Here is a 22,166-nt window from a genome sequence, read left to right on the forward strand (position 1 = left end):
GTTCAGACAATTGCAACACTGGATCTAATTCTAGGATGAACTCGGCAGTGTGCGTTTGGGGACAGAATGACATCCAGACCTCCTGGTCAGATGTGCTGAGAACACTCTGACCTCAGCCTCATCCTGAGGAAACACCAGACAAACCCAGCCCATGGTGGGGCCACCTGAGCACCAGGAGACGGGACCACGGCAATCAAGACTCGTGACTATGTTTATAAGTCCCCGATCTCATGAGGACATCAAAACCCCACGCAAAAGCCCAAGATGCTCTCAGGAGAGAATCAACTCGCTGCTTTGAAAGCTGGAATGTCAAGCCCGTCTCCTGCCTGTCTATACGAACTATGACTCGAGGCAACCAAAGAGTTAAGTTTCCAGCATCATGTTGGTTAACAAATGAAGAAAGAAATGTCGGAAGTCGAAAATTACCATCTGCAACCTCTAATGAGATGATACACGGAAGCCATAATGACAACCGGGTCATGATACAGAAAAGAAATGGCCTCAGGGAAGCACACGCCATCCACCACCCCCACCGAGGAGGGGCCTTCTCCAAGATCACCCCTCATCCCACCCCCACCGAGGAGGGGCCCTCTCCAAGATCACCCCTCATCCCACCCCCACCGAGGAGGGGCCTTCTCCAAGATCACCCCTCATCCCACCCCCACCGAGGAGGGGCCTTCTCCAAGATCACCCCACCCCCACCCCCACTGAGGAGAGAGTGTTCCTGAAGATCACCCCCACCCACCACCACCGAGGAGGGGCCTTCCGCAAGATTACCCCCATCCCACCACCACCAAGGGACGGGAACACGCCAGCTCAGATGATGGGACTGTGGGGATGCCCTGAGCAAGGTCCAGGGTGGGCAAGATCCACCCACCAACCACAACTTACAGACCCTGTTTGTGATTTCAGAGACTTGCCCTAAAAATGACCAGACAGTTGGGGAAGTTTGAGCCTCAGCTGGTATCTGATGCTATTCAAGAAAACCTTGATTTTTCAGTTTACTAGACTGTGCTTAGTCACTCAGTCATGTCCAGCTCTTTGCGACCCCATGGACTGTAGCCCACCAGGCTCCTCTGTCCGTGGGAATTCGCCAGGCAAGAATACTGGAGTGGGTTGCCATGCCCTGCTCCAGGGGATCTTCCCGACCCAGGGGTCAAACCCAGGTCCCCGCACTGCAGGCGGATTCTTTAGTGTCTGCACCACCAGGGAAGCTCTAACTCATTTTTAAAACATAATCAGGGTTTTCCCTGGCAGTCCAGTTAGGACTCTGCACATCCACTGCAAGGGGCGCGGGTTTGATCCCTGGATGGGAACTGAGATCCGGCACGCCATGCCCCGCAACTGCTGATCCCCTTTGCTCTAGAGCCTGTGCTCCAAACCAAGAGACGCCACTGCAGCAAGACCCCCACGCACCGCTCCCCACAACTCGAGAAAGCCCACACATAGCAACAAGTACCCAGTGCAGCCAAACAGAATTATTTTTAAAAACGCCCATCATCATTACCCCAGGCCGTCAAAGTGGAGCTCTGCACTGTTATGACATGAGCTGCCCAGCGTTCCACTCTGTTGATAAAACACTCAGGACAGAGCGCAAGGACAGGCCCGGGCAACGCCGATCCGGGGCCAGGCGGCCTCTTCTCTTCTCCGCTCTTCAGCCCCACACGGGCCTCCCTGGGGGTCACAGCCGTCCTGCCCCCCCACCTCTCTGATGGACGCTCGCTCCCCACCCACCCTGCCTGCTAACCCCTCTCCTGGAGGCCTCCCGCCGCCCCTTCCCAGCAGGGCTGGGGCTCCCTGTCGGACGCTCACAGACCCGTCCCTGCCCGAGAGCACCAGGCCCGGGTGGTTCCTCCGCTGGACCCACGAAAGGCAATTGCACGAAGCATCGCCCACGGGCGCTCCCCGGGCCGCCCAGCACGGCCACCACACGGCAGGCCCGCTCCGCTCTGCAGAGACGGCCTGGCTGCCCCTCCGTCTGTGCGGCCGCCCCGGGGGAGCTCAGCAGGGAACGGGGTCACAGGGACAAGACCGCGTGAGGCGGGCCCCTCTCGGTCCACAGCGCCTGCGGACCCCGCCTGGCCCCGTCTCCCCGGCCCCTCCCTCAGACTCCCGGGGAGACCGAGTGCTCAGACCCGGGGATCAGACCCTGCGGGCGGGCGAGCGCGGGCCGGCGGGGTGCAGGTGGGCACACACACGGAGTCCAGGCCCTGTACACACACGTGTGTGCACACACATGCGTGCCCAGGGAGGCACCGACCAGGAAGAGGGGCCTGGGGGGAAGACGGGGCGGGGACACCTGGGCGGCGGGACAGTGCCAGGAGAGGCAGTGAGGGCCACGTGGCCCACCTCCCGGGAGGAGAAGGAGGGCCCAGCCCCCCCGGCTTCCCACCGGGGCGTGTGCCGGCCAGGGGTCCCACACGCTGCATGGGCACCCGTGGCTAGAGCCCAGACCACGCTGAGCACACACACGAGGGAGACACAGGGAGAGAACATGCGTGAGGACAGAGGGTGAGGGCACTGTCTGCCTGGTCCCACCCGTCAGCGGGGGACCCCCGCCCTGCGGGACCCTGGGAGGAGGGAGGCGCCTTGCCCTGCACCCTCCCTCCGGGGCCCAGGCGTCTCCACTCGTGGCTCAGACGTGACTGGCTCTAGGCACACGGGGCAAAGCTGATTCCCTCTCCCTCTGTGGTTCTCCCCCTGGAAGCATCAGCCCCACGCTGGTGTCAGCCGTGAAAACAGCCTGCCAAGTGCCTGGGTTAACCTCCTTACTAGTCAGAGGACTTAAGCCACCAGGAGGGTCACTTTTCTCAGCTCTGGAGCCTCTGTTTCCTCGTCTGTAAAGGAGGAGGACAGAGGGCTGGAGAGGGGACCAGAGACAACACAGCACAGGGGATCAGCTCTGGAAGCAGGCCCTTCCGGAACCATCTCCACTGTCATCATTACCCAGAGGCCAAAGCCCCCAGGTACGCAGGCCCACCTGCTCCTCGATGAGCAAACTACACAGGACAGGAAATTTCAGATCCCCTCCAAAACCTCTGATGGATTTTGATTAACCACAACAGCGTGCCAGACTCTCTGAAATGACGAGAAAACCTCTGATGGATTCTGAGTTAACCACACTCTCTGAAAGGATGAGAATTTCCGGGGACATTTTACTCCTTCCTCGTGTCTGTCTTAGAAAGTAAAGACACTGCAGCCGTGCAGACGGGATTCAGGCTCGGGAGGCGAGGGCCACGCCTGTCCCCACCGCTAGCCCGGCAGCCCCCACGTGACCCCTGTGGGGCCCGGCTGCGCTCCTGCAAAACTGTCCTCTCTGCCCCGCACCCCCCACCCCTCCACCGGTACTCACGTAAAAAGTGTTTTTCCAGTAAGGCGATTTCCAGGTGGCCTTTGATCTCATTTAAGCGATCAAACTCTGTCCGGTTGAAGTCTTGGACTCCTGCAGCCATGATGAGGGTCCCTGGACCAGCCTAGAAGGAAACCACCAGGAGAGAGCTCAGAGGCACCTGGGAGCACCCTGGGTCCACGTCACCTGGTTCTCTCATCACCTGGTACCTCGGGGTACCCCGAGGACCCTGTGGTCTGGAAAGGCCGGTTCCCAGAGCCCCCCTGGCCTAGGAAGGCACTGGCCCGGTGTTAGGACCTGCATCAGTTCACCTCGGTTTCATCTGCCGGGGAAGGGACACCTCAGGCAAAGCGGACATCCTCAGAGCCCCGGTGAGACCAACGTCCAGAAATGACAAACTAAGGCCACAAGTGTGACGCTGAGCCTCTGGATGGGCCACAGCGCAGCTCTCAGACCACAGAGGGGAGGAGCTCGTGGAGACCTACCCCGGCCTGTGTGCTGACTTCCCAGGAGGGCGGCCTGGCCACAGGGCCTGGTGTCCTGCCTGGGGAGCCGGGCTGGCGCCCAGGGAGCCAAAGCAACAGGACTCCAGGGAGGGTGCGTCCATGTGCCAGGTTCCAGGGGAGCGAATTCCAAACAAGGCCCTGTCCTGGCCCACGGTGGCTAATTAAAGCCACCCCCGCACTGTCCCGCCTGGCTCAGGGTAGGCTCCGGCTACAGGCTGCCACTGCCCACTGACGTGGAGCGCATGTATCGGCACGGCCAGGCCTGCCAGGCATGTCCTGGAAACTCCCCTGGTCACCCCACAACTGCACCCTGCCACGCAACAGGGCCATCTGACTCTGGGTCCCTCCCAAATTGGGGTAGGGAAGGAAGGGGACACTCAGCCTGGACAGGGTCCGTGACCGGCTCCCGCACACGTTGCCTCGTCCGGGGCCACAGCCCTGGAGGGAGAAGCGGACACTAAGACTCTGGCCCGGGGCTGCCCTGTTCGGGCCCCGGACCTCCTGGACCGTCAGCTGCTCTGGGTACCGCAGCAAGAGCTCCCAGATGGCAGGGACAGGCCGGGTTTATCTGCCTGCCCCGTGGGCCTGGCAGGGGTGGGTACAGGAGAGCTGGGCAACAGGCAAAAGACAGGGTCCCCCCCCACCCCGGCCTGCCCGCCCACTCGCCTCGCAGACGACGGTGCCCCTCCTCCCCTGCCCAGCCCCAGCCTCGGGCGACAAGGTGGTGGCCCCAGGGCAGAGGGCGGAGGCCAGCCAGGGAAGGTGGCCCAACAAAGTTGCTGGGCTCTATCTCATCAGCAACGTCCCCACCCAGGTGGGCAGGGCAGCCCCTGGCTCGTGGCCCCGTGAGTGACAACCCGTGAGCCCACGTCCTTGGAAGGCTGAAATGCAGGTCGGTCTCCAAGCAGCTGGAACTAAGCCCATTTGGAACTTGTCCCGGAGCTTTCAGATCCCTTCCAGTGGCCCCGGGTCTGAGAGAGGCTGGGATCACATGGCTGTGGCCGGCTCGGAGCCGAGGCCCCTCAGGGGACAGGAGAGGTCACGGGGCATGTCCGCGGTAGGCACTGGTCACTTCCACCAGGACGACACACGACCTGCCCTCACGGCAGCGGTGGTGCAAGCCACGTGGACACGAGGCTCACGGCAGTGACCCCGGGTCCCAGGGCAGAGTTGACAAGAAGGACAGCGTGACCCACTGTAGGATGCTGGCCTGTCCCCCGCAAGGAGAGAGAGAGCCCCTCGGGACTGGGGACGCGGGCTGGAGAGTCATTCATACTCACAGCCCTGGGCTTGCCCCGCCCTGGGCCCTCACCGGCCGGTTGGTCCCACCCCCACAGGAGGCACCCCCTTCCCGAGACAGGCCTGTGACCCCCACAGCGTCCCACCCAGCAGATGCTGCCGGCCTGCCAGGAGACACAGCAGTGAGGTCCCAGCCCACCCCTGACCCGGGGTTGGGAGGTCAGCCGCCCACTCTGCGAGGGACAGAGGCCGTGCCCAGGCAGGGCGCTGCCCTCGGGCCTCCGCAGCTCCAGCCCGCCTGATCGGATGCCGGCTCTTAAGAGGCAGTGCCGATAAATTATTCATTGCCACCAGAAGCGAGCGAGCCAGTCCCTGTTCTATTACGAAGCATTAATAATACACAGGGCCAGGCGGGCGGGCGCTCGTGGCCACACCTGCAAGGAAAGCCTAGCTCAGGTGCTCAGGCAGGAACCGCAAGGCCACCAACCCTGGGGTCCACGTGGGTGCGGTTGTCCACAGCTGGTGGGGCAGGGGGACTCCGGGCTTCTTCGCTGCTGACAGGGAGATGCAGGCAACTGTCCCCAGAGCAGGGAGCCAGCTGTCACCCCTGGCCGGGAGGGGACCAGGGCAGCCTGCCCCACCAGCTGCCCGCCCACTGACCAAACACAAGCTTCCAGAAAGCAGGGCCTGCTCACACCAGAGCCGCCGAGCCCCTGAAGAGATCTGCTGGCCAAGGGAAGGGCGTCCACAACCAGCCCACAGGGGCCACTGTCCCCACCTGGGCTCCCGAGGCCCAGCCTGGGTTCGGCCAGCTGCCGGGGCAGGGACACGCACCCCGCGATGGCCAGGCAGCCCGGCCAGGCGCCCGAAGGTGCTGCCCTCGGGCTAGGCCAGCGGCTTCCAGACATCGCCCGGCGACCCCCTGCATCAAATTCCCGGGGGTCAGGCTGGGGCCCCGGCATCACTTCTGCATGAAAAGTTTGCCGATCACCCAAAAATCCAAGGAAGGGAAAGAAATCCTGCTGCCGGACAAATCACCCTCAGTCTGGGCACGAGCCCCCACCAGGAAGGTTAGAGGGGGAGAGATGGGGAGCAGCCTCCTCCCTGTCTCACCGGCCAGGAAGGACACGGTCCACCCAAGGCCACGCTGGGCTTGGCACCCGCGGATGGGGACAGTGAGGGGCCCCGAGACCAGGGCCACGCGGCCGGGGTCGGGGCGGGGGGACACTCTGGTACTCACAGGGTCCCTGAGCTCCTCGCTGTCCCGGGGCGAGGTCCGAGGGATCTTCAGGGGAATCTCGTCTCCGCATTCGGTGTCTGAGGCGTTCGGAGACTCGGCTAGATCGAGGAAGTCATCTCTCTTGTGACCTCTGAACCTGATTTTGTCCAGCTTCCTTAGCATGTTCAGCACTGAGGCCCTCTGCTTCACCTTAACATGACGCTCGGAGTCCCTGCAGGACAGCAAGAGGGGCAAGGTCCCGTGGTCAGTCACCTGCCGGCCGCCTGCCGGCACACCGGCCCCTACAGACAGCTCCAGGCCCCAGCCCAGGGCCGCCACCTGGCCCTGCCCTCCGGGAGCAGCCAGTGCCACTACTCAGGGACCCGGGGGCACACAGGCTTCCCCCCTGCCAGAGAGGCTAGGGCCTCAGTCACCCCCACCCAGCTGGGCTGGTTACTGAGCTTGGGCCCCTGTTGTCAGGCTAGCCCTCTGCACCCCTCAGGGGAGAAGGGAGCCCTGTTTCTCAGTGGGACTCCCAGCACCAAGGGGGGCAGCCTGGAGCTGCAGGGGAGCCGCTGACCCCGTCGGAGTAGGGGGCACTGCGGTGAGGAGGGCGGAGGGCTGACCCTCCCGAGCTCCAAGAACCCGTCAGGAAGCACAGCCACATGCATGCCCGGGACAGCCGCTAGAACGCAGGGGCTCTGGGTGTCAGATTCCCTCTGGACCCCTGTCCCCTCCCTCCGCCTGGCCCCGCTCCCAGGCACACAGCCAGGCTGCCCCATTGGCCCGAAACTCCGTCCTGCCTGCCCGGGTGCCTGACTCAGCTCTCAGGACCAGCTCAGCCTCACTGGGTCCCAGAGGTCTTCCCAGCACAGCCCCCAGGCTGCAGGCATGGGATCCCCTCAGCCAGGAGCAAGGGCGGCAAAGGCCAGGTGTGGGGTCATGCTGGGGGGTGGGTGGGGAGCGATGTGTGCTGGTATGGAGGAGATGTGTATGTCCAACCACGCATGCACACCAGGGGTGGATATGCAGTGGGCCACCCACTCCCCACATCTCTGACCCAACCCCAGGAAAGCCTAGGGGTGGGGTGTGGGCAGCCCTTCTGGGCGTCCAATCAACCTCACGCTGAAGTCCACGGCCCCAGCCCCAGTCACACAGCTCCCTGGCCCCCAAGGTCTGCAAGAGGCCCTGGTTCCCCACGGGACAGGGTCTCTGAACATGCCCAGGCTCAAGCCCTCCACTTCCCACCGTTCTGAGCCCCAGCTTCCACCTCTGAAACAGAATGAACACCAATGGGAACGAGCACCAATCCGGCAAGAGGATCCCAAGAACTCGAGACGATGCCCGGGCGCCAACACTCAGCCTAGACCCAATAAACAGAGCGGCAACTTCACATGGGGTGGGGAGGAAGCAGGGGAGCAGGGCAGGATCCACCCCAAGCCGCCCCAGCGGGGACAGTCCATGCAGAGCCACGACAGCAGGGAGAAGCGCTTCCTGTTTTGGACGGTGCGGGCTTGGAGCCGTTAGACCTCGGTAAAGCACCGCCCAGGATGCCCGGCTGCAGCCCTGCATGCCTGCCCTGCCCTCCAAGGGCCACCGCCCCTGGCATCATCGCTCAAAACAACAAAGCCTGCGTGCAGTGGGCGCCCGCGAGACCTGGGTCAGGACGAGCTGGGGCCGGCTCTGGTCTCCACAGACAGCTGAGGCTGTGCCCGTCGGGGGCGGGGCTGGAGGTGCTCCTGGGACAGGGGCTTCTCAGGCTCTCTGGAACCCTGCGCTCCAGACAGCCTGGAACCCTGAGCTGGCCAGATGTGGCCTGATCTGGCAGGATGGAGGCAGGAGGCCGGCCATCCGGTAAGCTATCCCGTGAAGGAGCTGTGAACTCCAGATGAACTAAAAGCTTAAGTAAACTTAAAAAAAGAGAGAGAGAGAGACTTAAGTTCCTAAGGAGAGGGAGTGATGGTCTACATTAAGAGACAGAAAGAGAAAAAAAATCAAAGTTTAAAAAAAAAACTCAACTAGACAAAAGTAAACTGACGTTTTGTTTAAAAAAACGCAGTGAAACAGGAGACACATGGAGCAAACTGGGCATGTGTGAACTCGTATCTCTGTTGTGAGACAACTTGCATGAATCGGTAAAGACTGGAGGACCTTGGTACACAGATGTGCAAACCAGCCCCCCACCACCCGGAGCAGAGGAGGAATCTCAGCAACAGGGGTCACCCAGGCCTCGTGCAGAAACCTCTAACTTCACCAAGAAGGAAAAGAAGCCAGCGATGTGACCAAGGCCGCAGGCAGCAGGGACACCAACGCCCTGGGAACCAGTGGGTCCCCATCTGGAGATGCGTCCCAGGGCAGATCCGGCACAGGGAGCGTGACTGGGCTGCACTGAGGCCAGCCAGGACCTCAGGCGCCAAGCGCAGGGCGCACGGACGTCCCCGGGAACCTCATAGTGGTGACCAACGCCACTGCCCCGAGGTCACCGCTATGGACAACGGGCGTCTGCACCCGCACAGGTGACACGGGCCCCTGGGTGGAGTTCCTGAGAGGCTGCAAAACTTCTCTCCACATGCTCTTTCTGATTGCTTTTCTAACTTGAAAAATAAAAGCAAATGGGATGGGAAGCGCCTCCAGGTAAAACCTCCTTCCCTCCATTTTCAAAAAGACCCTGGGGACCCCTCCTCACCCAGCACCGGGCAGAAGTGGGGCAGACGGCAGGGGGCCGGGGGTCACCGCAGCCAAGCCTCCCTCCTCGCCATTCATCTGTGGTCCTGGGACTCCCCGCCCCGCAGGCCAGGGCCGCCTTCCCTCCGGACTCAGCAAGCAAATGAAGAGGCCACCAGGGAAGGGGACAGAGCACCGATGGTCGGCCCCGCCACCGTCAGGATGCCGCTCACAAGCGCCCAGCCCACGCGCCCCCCACCCCGCCCAGCAGGGCCCCTCCTTGCAGCGCCAGCTCATCTCAACATCTGCCCTTGGGGAGGGCAGGGGTGTCCCCACCACCCTGCCCCCAGGCCCCTGGGCTCACACAGCTGCCGGACCAAGACCAGGTGCCAGGACACCTGACCACTGCCCCCCCCCACTGCCAGGCGGGTCTGGGCTGTGAGGGGCGCTCTGCCATCACCCACACCCCCAAGGCTGAGAGGTAGCCCACCCCACCCCAGGGCCATCTCAACTACACTGGCTGACCCAGTCCTCCCCAGCTTTGAGATGACGATGGGAGACTGGCACGGCCATGGTCCACGGCCAGCGAGAGGGGGACCGGGGCCAGCCAGGCACAAAGCGCGACCCAGAGCAAAGCTTCCCCACAAAGCCAGTGTCACGGATGCCGTCTCGCAAACCACCCCGCTCCTTCCATCTGGGTGCCGCCACGTGTCCCACCCTGCCCCAGCCCCCGCCCAGCCTCCCCTTTATGCACCAGCCCCCGTTCCCTGCACACCCACCCTGCACTCCCCAGGGCCCACGGGGAAGAAGCCTGCATCCACAGACCAGCCCGTCCTGTGCACCCACAGGCCCCGGACAGCTCCCCGCACGCCCGGCCTTCTAGGCGCAGCCGCCCTCAGAGTGGAATGCGGCGCCCCGGCCCCCGAGGCTCCTGGAGGGGCCCCCCTTGTACCTCCATGCAGAAGCAGACGCTCCGAGTGACACCTGCCAGGCCCTGCAGCCGTGGAGGCGGGACAGGGCGACAGGACAGGGGGTGCCTGGCGCAGGGGCCCGGCCACCGCCCCGGCTCGGGGCGGCGCCCACTGCACTGCGGGCCCTCGGGACGCCGGAGCGAGGCCAGCGCTGGCCCGGGACACAAAGCACGCTGCTCTGGAAACGCGCTGAATGGCTCCTGGACACACAAAGGCTGCACTGTCTGGGGAACACTGGGCCTGGAAGCCACAAAGGACGTTAGTTCCCCCACCAGCCTGAGACTCAGAAAAAAGTGGTTCCCAGCCCGGCGTGCGCCACATCCCAGGTCCCAGCCGTGCTCCTCACCACCCCGGCCGCCCTCAGACAGCCGGCTCGGCCCGGGACCTGGCGTCATCCTCCCGTCATCTGGTGGCTCTTCTGCTGACCCCAGGATAAACAACGTCTGTTTCCCCAAATGAAGCAATCCTTGTCCTAAACTGTATTCCGGGGAGTCACAGAGGTCGAGCGAGGCCAGCGCCAGCCAGGTCTCCATCCTCCAGGAAGGCGCCCAGAGGCCCACAGCCCTGCAAGATGAGCCCCCAGGACCCCAACCTGCACGCAGCTCCAGCCAGCGGGGGGGCCCCATGCTGGGCGATCCGCGGAGCAGTCTGGATGCCCATGATCCGGGAGTCACGGTGACCACGCACCCTCCCCCCGCCGCCCATGCGGAGCTCGACACTGGCTCCCACTGAGGGCCAGCGGGTTCACCCGACCTCGAGGCTGGTAGGGCAGCCACCCCTCTCACCCAGATGCACGCCTCAGTCAGCGGGACCCTGAACACTCAGATGCTTAACTGACTCCCTGCCCACCAGCCTCCCGTGCCTGGACTCCGGCTGCTGACCTACTATGTAAGGACATTCATCGGTAGCGGGAGCCTCCGTGGACCTCCCCCCATAACACCTGAACACCAGCCACTCAAGTCAAACCCAAAAGGAGCCCCCGACCACATGACCACGGCCACCTACAGCGAGCCCAGCCCCCCAAGTCAGGGCTCCCCACCTCCAAGCCAGGGCCCCCCACTTCCAAGCCGGGGGCCCCCATCCAAGCTGGGGGGCCATCTCTAAGCCAGGGCTCCCCACCTCCAAGCCAGGGCTCCCCACCTCTAAGCCAGGAACCCCCCCTCCAGGCTGGGGGGCCATCTCTAAGCTAGGGCTCCCCACCTCCAAGCCAGGGCTCCCCACCTCTAAGCCAGGAACCCCCCCTCCAGGCTGGGGGGCCATCTCTAAGCCAAGGCTCCCCACCTCCAAGCCAGGGCCCCCCACTTCCAAGCCGGGGGTCCCCATCTCCAAGCCTGGGACCCCCAACTCCAAGCCAGGGCCCCCCAAGCTGGGAGCCCATCTCCAAGCCAGGGACCTCCACCTCCAAGCCAGGGGACCCCTCCAAGCCGGGCCCCACAGCTGTGCTCCACCCCCTCCCGAGCCGGGTCTGGGCCACACACCTCACACAGTCTGCAGCAACCTGCTGAGACCCCTCCTGGGGTTCTGCCTGCTCCCCGACACTGGGCTCCAGCCCTGCTGACCCCTTGGGGGTCCTCTCGCCACCACACTGGTTACCACGGGGCCCAGCACTTCCCGGTCTGGGGCATCCCCATCGTGGCTCCTTCTGCTCCAAGTATATCCTCCCACCCCAAATCCCGCCTGCCCGTCTGGTCTGGAGTCCAGGCTAGCTCCCTGGTTTAGGATTTGTCCCCCAGCCCCGAGGGCAGGTCCTGCAGGCGCCGGGTCTGTCCCAGCAGGGCTGGCACGGGCTGGCCGTTGAGTGAGGGAGGGGACGGTGCACGAGGCGGGGCCCCCACACTGGGCCCTGGTGCCAGGAGGGTGAGGCCTGCCCGCTCGGAGCCGCCCAGCCACAGGGGCCTCATGGCAAGGCTGTGGACTCTGCCCTCGAGGCTGGGGAATCACGCGCTCCCCAAATCCAGGAACACTTACGGCGCTTAGGTCCAAGGTTTCAACAGCCTGGGAGGTTCTCCGGGAGGAGGTGGAATTCTTCAGCGGTTTTTCCTCCTACAGTCAGGCCAGAGCTCCCCGCGCCAGGAGCCGAGTGTTGTGCGCTGTAACAGCAGAGCCGCCTGGGTCCTGCTGGCTCTGTGAACCCCGCCGGGGCCACGGGGGCCCGGGAGAGCCAGGCAGGAAGCGCAGGAGGGCTGGGGGGTCGGGGTGAGCCACCACCCCCTCCTCTGTGAGCTGGGACTGTGCAGGCCCTGGCGACACCCCGCCCCCGACCTCTGGGCGTGACACAGGCGTTATCTCGGTGACTAAGGTGTGCTGCGAGTCTACAAGCAGTAATAAAACGCTCAGCACTCTTCACTGGGAACTCCGCAAAGCCAAGTGACGCCCGGGGACGGGCTCACAGGTTCTTGCTGAAATCCTCCCCCACCCCGGTCAACCAGGACCACAACCCACCAGCGAGCGTGGTTCCAGCATGAGTGTCGGCTGCTGGACGCGCTCGTCTACGTTAACAGGACAAGCCAAGGTGGGAAAGGAGGCCACGCATCAGAAGCCGACTCGCTGGTCCAGGACAGGAGAGACATCCTCGGAGAAGCAGGCGGTCGCTTTCCAACAGGAGGGGCCCCTCACCATCCTGTGGATGCGGACGCCACGCCTCAACCTCCACCCACGAACCAGCGTCTCCCCGTCACCTTCTCAGGACCGGACAGTCAACGCAAAGAGAGGCGAAGCCCTGCGGAGCCGTGTGTACCCGTTTTCGCGCTGTGACTGCGTCCCTCGCGGCCGTCCTTCAAGCCACCAAAGGGACGTCGGGGAACCAGTGAGCGCGTGGTGGGCCGCACTGCCTGGAGACCACCCAGACGATTCCCACCGTCCAGACCCCAGGGACGCCAACCGCCTTGGGACCACAACCCGTCACACAATCCAGGAGGGCACTCAACCCCTCTGCTTTGGGCAACTCAACTTTGGGCACTCAACCCCTCTGCTTCCGACATGATTTATCTGAGTTCATACACTCTCGTTTCACTAGTGGCCAGCTCACAGAATTCCTGACGCCTTCACAGGCAGCCTTTTGCAGGCCCACATGAGCGGCTCTAACACACCACTGTCCTGACCCTCCGTCATCTCGAACCGTCATGGCTACAGAGGAGCAGGGCTCAGGGAACCCCGTGCCCCCACACACCCTCCTGATTCCCTGGCGCAGTTCGGGGGCAGAGGTCAAACTGAGAGTCCCTGAGACGACCAAGGGGCTTCCCTCGGGGCTCAGCTGATAAAGAGTCCGCCTGCGATGCAGGAGACCCTGGTTCAATTCCTGAGTCGGGAAGATCTGCTGGAGAAGGGATGGGCTCCCCACTCCAGTATTCTTGGGCTTCCCTGGTGACTCAGATGGTAAAGAATCCGCCTGCAATGTGGGAGACCTGGGTTTGAGCCCTGGGTTGGGAATATCCGTGGAGGAGGAAAGGCTCCCCACTCCAGTATTCTGGCCTGGAGAATTCCATGCACTGTACAGTCCATGGGGAAAGGCCACCCTGGGAAGCAGGACCCAGACCACTCCGTTCATATGGGTGAGGTTCCCAAAAGAACACGCCAGACCCAAGCCTCTGGGGGGGACCCCGACCCCAGGGTCAGTGGCAGGGAGGTTGGGTGGGCACACTGTCCTCACGCCCTGCTCATCACCTTCCCAGCCCCCCTTGGGTCCCCGGGGCCACTGCATGACACTCCGTATGCAAGCCCACCGGCCCCTCTGCCCAGGAGACTGAGTGGGCGGGCAGCCCCGCACGCTGGCCACACAGCTGTTTAAACCAAACAAAGAGGGAACCTAGGGCTTAGATTTCTACAAACCTGTGACGCGTAAACACACTGAGCAATAGGAAACGTGCTCAAGCACTCGTTTCTGGTGGAAGCGCTCTGCCTCCAAGCCTCCCCACCGGCCTCAGCATTCAGAACCGGGGCGATCCTTCCAGCTGGTAGGAAACGCCGTCTGGATTCCCAGTTTCGTCCTGACTTCCTGCCAGCGCCCCGGCCCCGCCCCAGAGAGCAGAGAGGGGCTCCAGCCCGCAGCTGTCCGCGAGCCAGCTCTCCTCCAGAGGCTCCGCGGCCCACAAGGCTGCCCGGACGGAAGGCGCAGGCCCGGGGACGCGGGCGGTACACGTCTCGGGCATGGCGGCCACAAGCCTCCTGTCACAAGTCCTCCCTTTGTGTTGCAGTGCAAAGCAGCTGTGGCTCTGGGCCAAGAAGGCCATGTTTCTCTGTGGCCTTTGTGGGATCTCAGTTCCCCAACCAGGGGTTGAACCCGGGTCCCCGACAGCGAAAGAGCAGAGCCTTAACCACTGGACCAAAGGGACATCCCCAATAAGACAACATAAACAGAAACAGGCAGCAGCGGGCAGGCTACCCTTGACGGGGTCACGGCTGGCTGCCCCTGGTCTCAAGGTGATCAAAGCCCAGCACAACAAGGACTCTCAAATGGGTCTCGTCACCCACCGGCCCCTAACAGGGAACCAGGCCCTCCCTCAGCACCAGGGTCCCCCTTCCAGTGGTCCCGCCAATCACACACTCGGACGTGGACCTCGTCACCATCAAATCTCCTTTAGGAAAGGGGTGAGGAGAGGTGCCATCCTTGGAGGGGCCGGCAGCCTGGACTAGCTCCAGGGTCCCCGGGGCCAGGAGGATCTCAGGGAGGGAAGACCACCCCCTCCAAGTCGAGAGCCACATTCTTCTCCCCCGACGCCAGGCCACGTATCCCACCCGAGCAGAGGGGCCGGCCTGCAGCTCTGAATAAGCTGTCACTGGAGGCCCCCGTCCACATTCAGGGCCCAGGCAGGGCCCCTCGCTCTGCAAAGACAGCACCACAGTGACAAAGTCCCCACGAAAGCAGGACCAGCCCTGCCCCCGCCCCCTGCCTGGAACCCCCAGAACCCCGCAGTGCTGTGCGCCGCCCCTCCCCCGGAAGGGCCCAGCCTCAGAGCCGCTCTGCTCGAGGACAAGGGTCCCAGGCGGGCCCCACGTCAGCGGGCAGGCCCACCCTGCGGCCTGGCAGAGAACCAGGGGGTGACAGCTGTACACTTCAAAGGACATCCCAGCCCCTTACGTAAACCCACGTGGCCTCTGACGGTCCCCGGGGAACAGGCCCTTGGCGCCTCCAAAGCCCTGGCCTACGGCTACTTCTTCCTTTTTGGAAACATGGCCCAGCTGAGGCCACAGGTCCTCCCAGGGCCCATCCGAACTCACCCGTAGACCGAGCCCCGGGACACTGACAGGCCCGGGGCGGGGCCGCCGAGCTAATTGCCACAAACGGCTTTCCGCGTCTGAACCACCGCCCGGCACGGGGAAGGTGGAACCCACATTTCCTGCTGGGCCGGGAGAGAAGTGAGCCCAGCCCTGGGCAGGGCCTGACGGCACAGGGGCCTGGCTGGCCGCCCTCACCTCACACCGTCGCTGCAAAACCCACGCCCAATGACACAGAAAAAACCCTCTGAGTTCTTTTCACAACTGCTGCCCAGGTAACCGCCCAGCGTGGTGGGCGATCCAGTCTTACACACACGATCTCCCAGCTGGGCTGACACACGGCGGGCCATGCAGAATGACGGGATGAGCTGGTCTCAGCCCCCCACTGAGCGTGTCGGGCGCAGGGGACTGCCCAGCATGGCCCCCCACCCGGAGCAGACTTGGAACAAAGAGTGATCAGCGGGCAGTAAAAACCTCACAGAGGCCGAAGCAGAGGCCGTCAGGGGTGACAAGGACCAATCGGCTGGAGCATGTAATGAGCGCCTACTGTGTACCATGTGCAGCTGGAACAGGGCCGCAGAGCAGGCAGCTCTGCGGGGATCAGGCTACGCCCCGGGCTGTCAGCTCCACAGAGAGGCCAGGGTTGCAGAGGAAGGCCGCCCAGATGGAGCGCCCCCGTTACCCCGGGGTCACAAGCCAGAAGGACTTGGCAGTCACGGGAGGGCATGGACAAGGTGCTCGGGTCTGTTCAGGGTCACGGTGTGGGGTGGCGGGGAAAGAGTGCTGAGCTGGCTGGCAGATGCAGGGCCAGTGGGCGTGGACCTGTGCAGGGGCAGACACACCTGCGGGAGGGTGAGGGCGGGGATGACCCAGCACGACCCGCGCTTTCCTACCAGACACCTTCTGGAGAGTAAGCACAGCAACGCTCCCCATCCCACCTCACTTAACCCTCCCTCAGCCTCCAGGCCTGGCGCAGACTGAGCTTAACAAACAAGTTCAGTTCAGTTCAGTTACTCAGTCGTGTCCGACTCTTTGCAACCCCATGGACTGCAGCACGCCAGGCCTCCCTGTCCATCACCAACTCTCGGAGCTCGTTCAAACTCATGTCCATCGAGTCGGTGATGCCATCCACCATCTCATCCTCTCTCATCCCCTTCTCCTCCTGCCCTCAATCTTTCCCAGCATCAGGGTCTTTTCAAATGAGTCAGCTCCTCCCATCAGGTGGCCAAAGTATTGGAGTTTCAGCTTCAACATCAGTCCTTCCAATGAACACCCAGGACTGATCTCCTTTAGGATGGACTGGTTGGATCTCCTTGCAGTCCAAGGGACTCTCAAGAGTCTTCTCCAGCACCACAGTTCAAAAGCATCAATTCTTTGGTGTTCAGCTTTCTTTATATTCCAACTCTCACATCCATACATGACTACTGGGATAGCCATATCTTTGACAAGGTGGACCATTGTTGGCAAAGTAATATCTCTGCTTTTTAATATGATGTCTAGGTTGGTCATAACTTTTTTCCCAAGGAATATGCGTCTTTTAATTTCATGGCTGCAATCACCATCTGCAGTGATTTTAGAGCCCCCCAAAATAAAGTCTGTCTGTGTTTCCACTGTTTCCCCATCTATTTCCCATGAAGTGATGGGACCGGATGCCATGATCTCAGTTTTCTGAATGTTGAGCTTTAAGCCAACTTTTCCCCTCTCCTCCTTCACTTTCATCAGGAGGAGCTTCAGTTCCTCTTCTCTTTCTGCCATGAGGGTGGTGTTGTCTGTATAGCTGCTACTATCACTGTGTCTCCGCTTCTTAATGTGATGGGGAAAGCGAGGTTCAGAGCGGGAGGTCACAGCTTCTAGAGTGGTGATGGAGCCCGGGGTCCCCCCTCTCCGCCCCCGCCAGCCCATCAGGACCTGCCCGTGGGACCAGGGAGCCAGGCTCCCAGAGGCCTGGCCTGCTCAGCTGCAGGGCTGGGGGCTCGCCATGTTCTCAGCAAACACCCTGATTTTTGGCATGCACGCCCAGAAACATAAACCACAGCCATGGAGACCACAGGAAACACACAGCAGTTCCTCAAAAAACTAAAACCGGGACCACCGTATGATCCAACAATTCCGCGCCTAGGTATAGATCCGAAAGAACTGAAAGCAGAGACTCAAACAGACACTGGTACGCCCAAGTTCACGGCAGCCAGAATGAGGAAGCGACCCGAGGGTCCTCAGCCCGGGGCGGATAAACAAAACGCTGTCCCTACTCACGAGGGAATATTATTCAGCCTCAAGCAGGAAGGGAGCGCTGACACAGGCCACAAGCCGGAGGGACCCTGAGGACCGCAGGCTCGGTGAGATCAGCAGGTCACAAAAGAACAAATACTGTGCAATCCGCTTATACGAGGCGCTGAAGAGTCAGGGCCCCCGGGACGGAGAGCAGACGGCGGGGGCCGGGGCCGGGGCAGGCGAGGGGGACTGAGCGCTGACCGGGGACAGAGCTTCAGCTTGGGAGGAGGACGAAGTTCTAAAGATGGGTGTACATTGACTGTATAGCAAGCACATCGTGAATGCGCTGAACCGCACGCTCTGCTTGTTACCAGACACGATGGAGGGGCTTCCCTCGTGGTCCAGTGCCTAAGACTCCACACTCCCAGTGCAGGGGCCCGGGCTCGACCCCTGGTCAGGGAACTAGATCCCACATGCCACAACTAAGACCCAACCCAGGCTGATACATAATTAAAAAAATAAATAAGACACCACACAGCTAAGAGTTAAAGTGTGATGACAGAACATGAATACTGGGCAAGGCCATGAAACAAACTTGCCGAAACAGACCCAGACTGAACTGGGGTCAAAGGGGCCTCCTAAGCCGGAGGGAGACACACAGCCTTCAGCAAATGAAGATGGGACATCCTGAGCTTCTTGGGAAAGATAACCCTGGAGCCTCATCTCACACCCTCCCCAAAAATCTCAAAATAGACCAAAGACTTGAGTGTAAAATAAGGAAGGCTGCAAAGGAGCCGGGGCTGGGGGCTGGTACTCAGAACCTGGGGCTGGACAGGCTCGTGCCAAGCAAGACACACAACACACGATAGAGGAGAAGACAGATTACCCTAAAAACACACTTCTGCATGGCAAAAACCTCCACCAGTGGTCAAATATACATGCTAACACAGGGAAAAATATTTGCAACACATATTATGAAAGATTAATTTGTCTGACTTTGAAAAACAGCCCTGGGGGAAAACAGCCAGGAGATAGAGAGAGTCCACAGCAAAAGAAAACAAACAGTCCTCCAGCACATGGAACGGCGATTAACCTCCACTCACAAAGAGAAAAACAGAAATTAAGATTACACGGGGAAGCCATTTCCCGAACAGATTGGCGGAGAACGCGGCGCGTGGGTGAGACCACGTGGAGGTGGGGTCCCCCAGCGGGGGGTGGAGCGGAGGGCAATTCTGCAAAATCCAGGGAAATCACACTTCCGCTTCCAGGAGTGTCTCCTCTCACACTTGCAAAATGACGTGCGGCGAGGCCATTTCATGCAGTGTGCGCGAGCTACATGCCCGGAGCAGGGTCCTTGCGCGTGGGTGTCCCCCAACCCGAGTCCTGGGACTACGTGGGGGGAGGGGGCATGTGGGAGGGAGACCCGGTGGCGGCTTCAGCCCCTTCTGAACAGACTTCCTGCATGTGTGGACCAGACCATGTCAACGAGGTTCAAAATTAAGGTTTTAAAATGAGAGAAACAGGAAGGATTCAAACGAAACAGAGAAAGAACTAAAAGGAGCCCTCACTCAACACGGCAGGGACCTCGCTCTCTCCCGCTGCTCAGAGCGTGGTCCAGGAGCCTGGGGGTCCCCAAGACGCTTTCAGGACACCCAGGAGGCCAGATCTAATGAGCGGCAATCCTGAGACACCATGTGCTTCCCAGACTGGTCCTGCTGACGGGTGAGGGGGTGGGGTGGGGACCGGAGAACCCAGCCATCTTCAGTTGACCAGACCCTGTCAAGGCCTGCAAAAACCACCACCTGCAAAACCCTTCACTAATTTCCCCCATTTGGGGAAAACTACTGACTTTTAAAAAAAATAAAATTACACTATTTATGTTAACATGTAGTGGGTTTACAGTGGGCAGTTTTTAATAAATCAGCATTTGTAAATTTCCTAGCTTAATTTCTAACATGGGAAAGAGCAACAGATACATCTCACATAAGCAGGCTTTCTAGCGACCTCGCTAATTCACGAGCAGAGGGGTTCCGAGACTGGAGCCTCAGACCCCCAGGCCTGTCCTGGGGACGCGGGGAAGGACTGCAGGCGCAGCTCGGACACGGTGCCCCGAGGGCGACCCCCCCCCCCCACCAGCCCGAGGCGCCCATGACCCCAGGCCTAGCCTTTGGGCCGCTGCAGCCGGACACCGGCAGAGGGCTGTATCCACAGACATAACCCAAGACCCGGGGTCGGGAGGTGGGGGAAGAGGCAGGGAGTCGGCCACGTGTGCGAAGCAGGCTGGACAGCCGGCCCGGCCTGGCCTGGCCCCCACGCCCACCCCCGGCCCCGATGTGCCCTGCAGAGCGGCCCGGAGTCTCACACACACCACACCCCTGCCTGGGCTCCTCGGCGGGGGTGGGGGCCGTGGGCCGGATGCTCAGCACGAGGGGAGGGCGTGGCCTCGGGGGGTGGGGGTGGGGGGCGCTGAGCCATCCTGCCCTGCGGAGACACCCTCACAGGGACCTAACACCCTGCCGCCAGGAGCGTGGCAGGTGGGTGCCGGGCTCAGCCGACACCTGCGGGCACAGTCACAAGCTGGAGTCGGGGTTCTCCAGACCCCCGGCGCTGCCCGCCTGGAGAAATCGAGGCGGGCAATAGCCCGCTTCCAAAAAAGGTGCTCTGGAAAGAATGATTCGGTGCCTACAGGGCTCCTCCGTCTGCAGGACCCTGGGACAAGTCATCTTGTGAACAGCAAGCCGTCCCAGAGCCTGACAGCTGAGACTGCAACTCTTCACTTCACCTGCAGTTCCGCAGGGAGAGCGCATCGCTGGTAGCAAGACGCACCTGGGATTCTCCCAACCCAGCCTCGAGCAGAGGGCCCCACGTGGGCAGCGCCTTCGGACAGTCGCTTTCCTGCACGGGGGATTAAAGCAGAGTGAGTCTTTGCTTTGGGAGGACAGACGTGGCGGAAACCACGGGCCTGCGTGGCTACGAGGCTCCAGGCGGCTCAACTGTGCACACACTTTCAGCTCCGTCTTCCGGAGAACCGAGTGACGACACGAAGTGCAGGTCACAGCACTGGGAGACATCAGCGATTAACAACCCACAGCACAGCTTGAAAATGATGGCTCAAGGTCTGAAAATGATGGCTCAAGGTCTGAAAAGCTAACAGCTGTCTGCGTCCCACATAACTAACGATGCGACCGCTCACACACACAGGCTCCTCCACCGGTGCCCTGGGCAGCTCCAGGGCAGGACTGACCACACAGGACTGGTGCCCAGGTTCCACCAATCTGCGGGGATCTGGCAGTCTCGGGGCGTCCTGCCCTGACCCCACCTCTCAGCCGGCCGTCCCCGCACGGCCCGTGTCACGGCGCTTCGCCGTAAGCAGGGCAGGGGCACGTAAAGGGTCTCGTGTCAGGCGGCGCACAGACAGGGCCCCACACCTTATCAGTTAGAATCCAAGGGGAACGAAAACCAGTGAGCAAGACCGAGACCACCCCCGCCCCTCCTCCCCCGACACCGCGTTCCCGGACTCCACCTGCCGCGGCAGAAGAGAACCAAACAGCTCTCTAGCGTTTTCAAAGCCTGACCGCAAAAACACGGCCACTGACAAGCCCTTGATGCACTAAAGAATCATGCTCAGCGGAACACGCCACGGCCTGCTGCATCCGAAAGACGAGTTAGGAAAGCAGATAAAATGGATAAAAATCTCCACTCTCTATAAACCTGCCCCCAGAAGAGGAGCCTGCAAATACAGCTGCCCTTGTTTTCGTCCCAATTAAACCCGTCAGAAACCCGAGGGCGCTCACTCAGGGGTTCCCCCAGACCCCTGTCAGAGCCCAGCTCACCGCATGTCCTCACCCAGGTGCCGCGGGGGCTCCGATCGTCTCTCGAGGAAAACCCCACACGCCACGGAAACAGATCCCGGGGAGCCTGCGGGTGCCGGGCTCCCGATCCTGCCGGGATCCGCCGGCCCTGGGCAGCCAGGCCGGTCTGCCCAGGGGGCTCCCACGCCCACACCCGGCCAGGCCACCAGCATCAAAGCATCAGAGCACCTGCTCGCCGGTCGGAGCCACTTCAGAACCCTCCCAGACTACGGCTGAGGGGCCGGAAGGTCTGGTCCTGGATTCCCCAGGGAGGGCAGGACTTGGGGAGAGCAGGCATGGAAGCCTGGCTTAACCAAACGGACGGGTTTCCAGTCCCACCTGGGGAGGCGGCTGGGCCACCCTGCAGCTCAATCAGGAGGCCTCGGCAACAGCGGGAAAGGCCCTGAGATGACAAGACAAGGCCGCCGTCGGGGCCTCACCTCTCCACTCCGAAAGGGAACAGAATCCCACCAACTGGCTCAGCGGAGAAGACAGGAAGACCCACAAAGCCCTGCCAAGCACCCTGGCACCGCCCCCTGCCCCCAGGAGAGGGGTGAGGCGCCTGCAGTTACCACACAGCTGCTGCGGCAGGCAACCCGCGACCCCTCAGGAGAGGCTTCCCGGACCCCCGTCAGTCCCTCACACGCACCTGGGCAGGCTGACAGCTCTGGCCCATCCCTGCGATGGAATAGGGAAGACCCTAAAGCTGGGTCTCGTCGCGGGGAGCTGGGCTGGGCACCCCGCGGCCTGTCCGGGGAAGCGTAGGGACGCTGCAGCCACCCGGCCCCCAAGCCCCTCTCAGAGCGCTGGAACCGCGTGTGCGCGCGCGTGACCCTGACCGCGTCCACAGAGAGCCCTGCCAGCCAGTCCAGCCGCCGGGGACCCGGGCTCAATGCGAAGGGCAGGAGGTGGCCGGGCCCCTCGCCAGGAGGCCGGCTCATC

The 22,166-nt window shown here is 62.1% G+C and overlaps 1 protein-coding gene across 9 annotated transcripts in view; it reads right to left on the bottom strand.

Annotated features, from left to right (window-relative positions):
• Positions 1–22,166, bottom strand: part of GRAMD4 (GRAM domain containing 4) — a 62,370-nt gene that overhangs the window by 25,944 nt on the left and 14,260 nt on the right. For 3 of the 9 annotated variants that reach the window (XM_043440392.1, XM_043440394.1, XM_043440397.1), the window contains exons 2-3: positions 6,335–6,545; positions 3,353–3,473 (exon numbers count right to left, since the gene is read on the bottom strand). In XM_043440392.1, coding sequence (XP_043296327.1) covers positions 3,353–3,473; positions 6,335–6,545 — 332 coding nt within the window. Of the gene's footprint in view, positions 1–3,352; positions 3,474–3,660; positions 3,775–6,334; positions 6,546–9,929; positions 10,101–11,426; positions 11,450–11,916; positions 12,026–15,165; positions 15,189–21,219; positions 21,350–22,166 lie in introns of those variants that run through there. The other 6 variants (XM_043440401.1, XM_043440396.1, XM_043440395.1 and 3 more) reach the window with 6 other exon arrangements.

Source organism: Cervus canadensis, chromosome 21, assembly GCF_019320065.1.
Source record: "Cervus canadensis isolate Bull #8, Minnesota chromosome 21, ASM1932006v1, whole genome shotgun sequence".
Classification (NCBI taxonomy): Eukaryota; Metazoa; Chordata; class Mammalia; order Artiodactyla; family Cervidae; genus Cervus; species Cervus canadensis.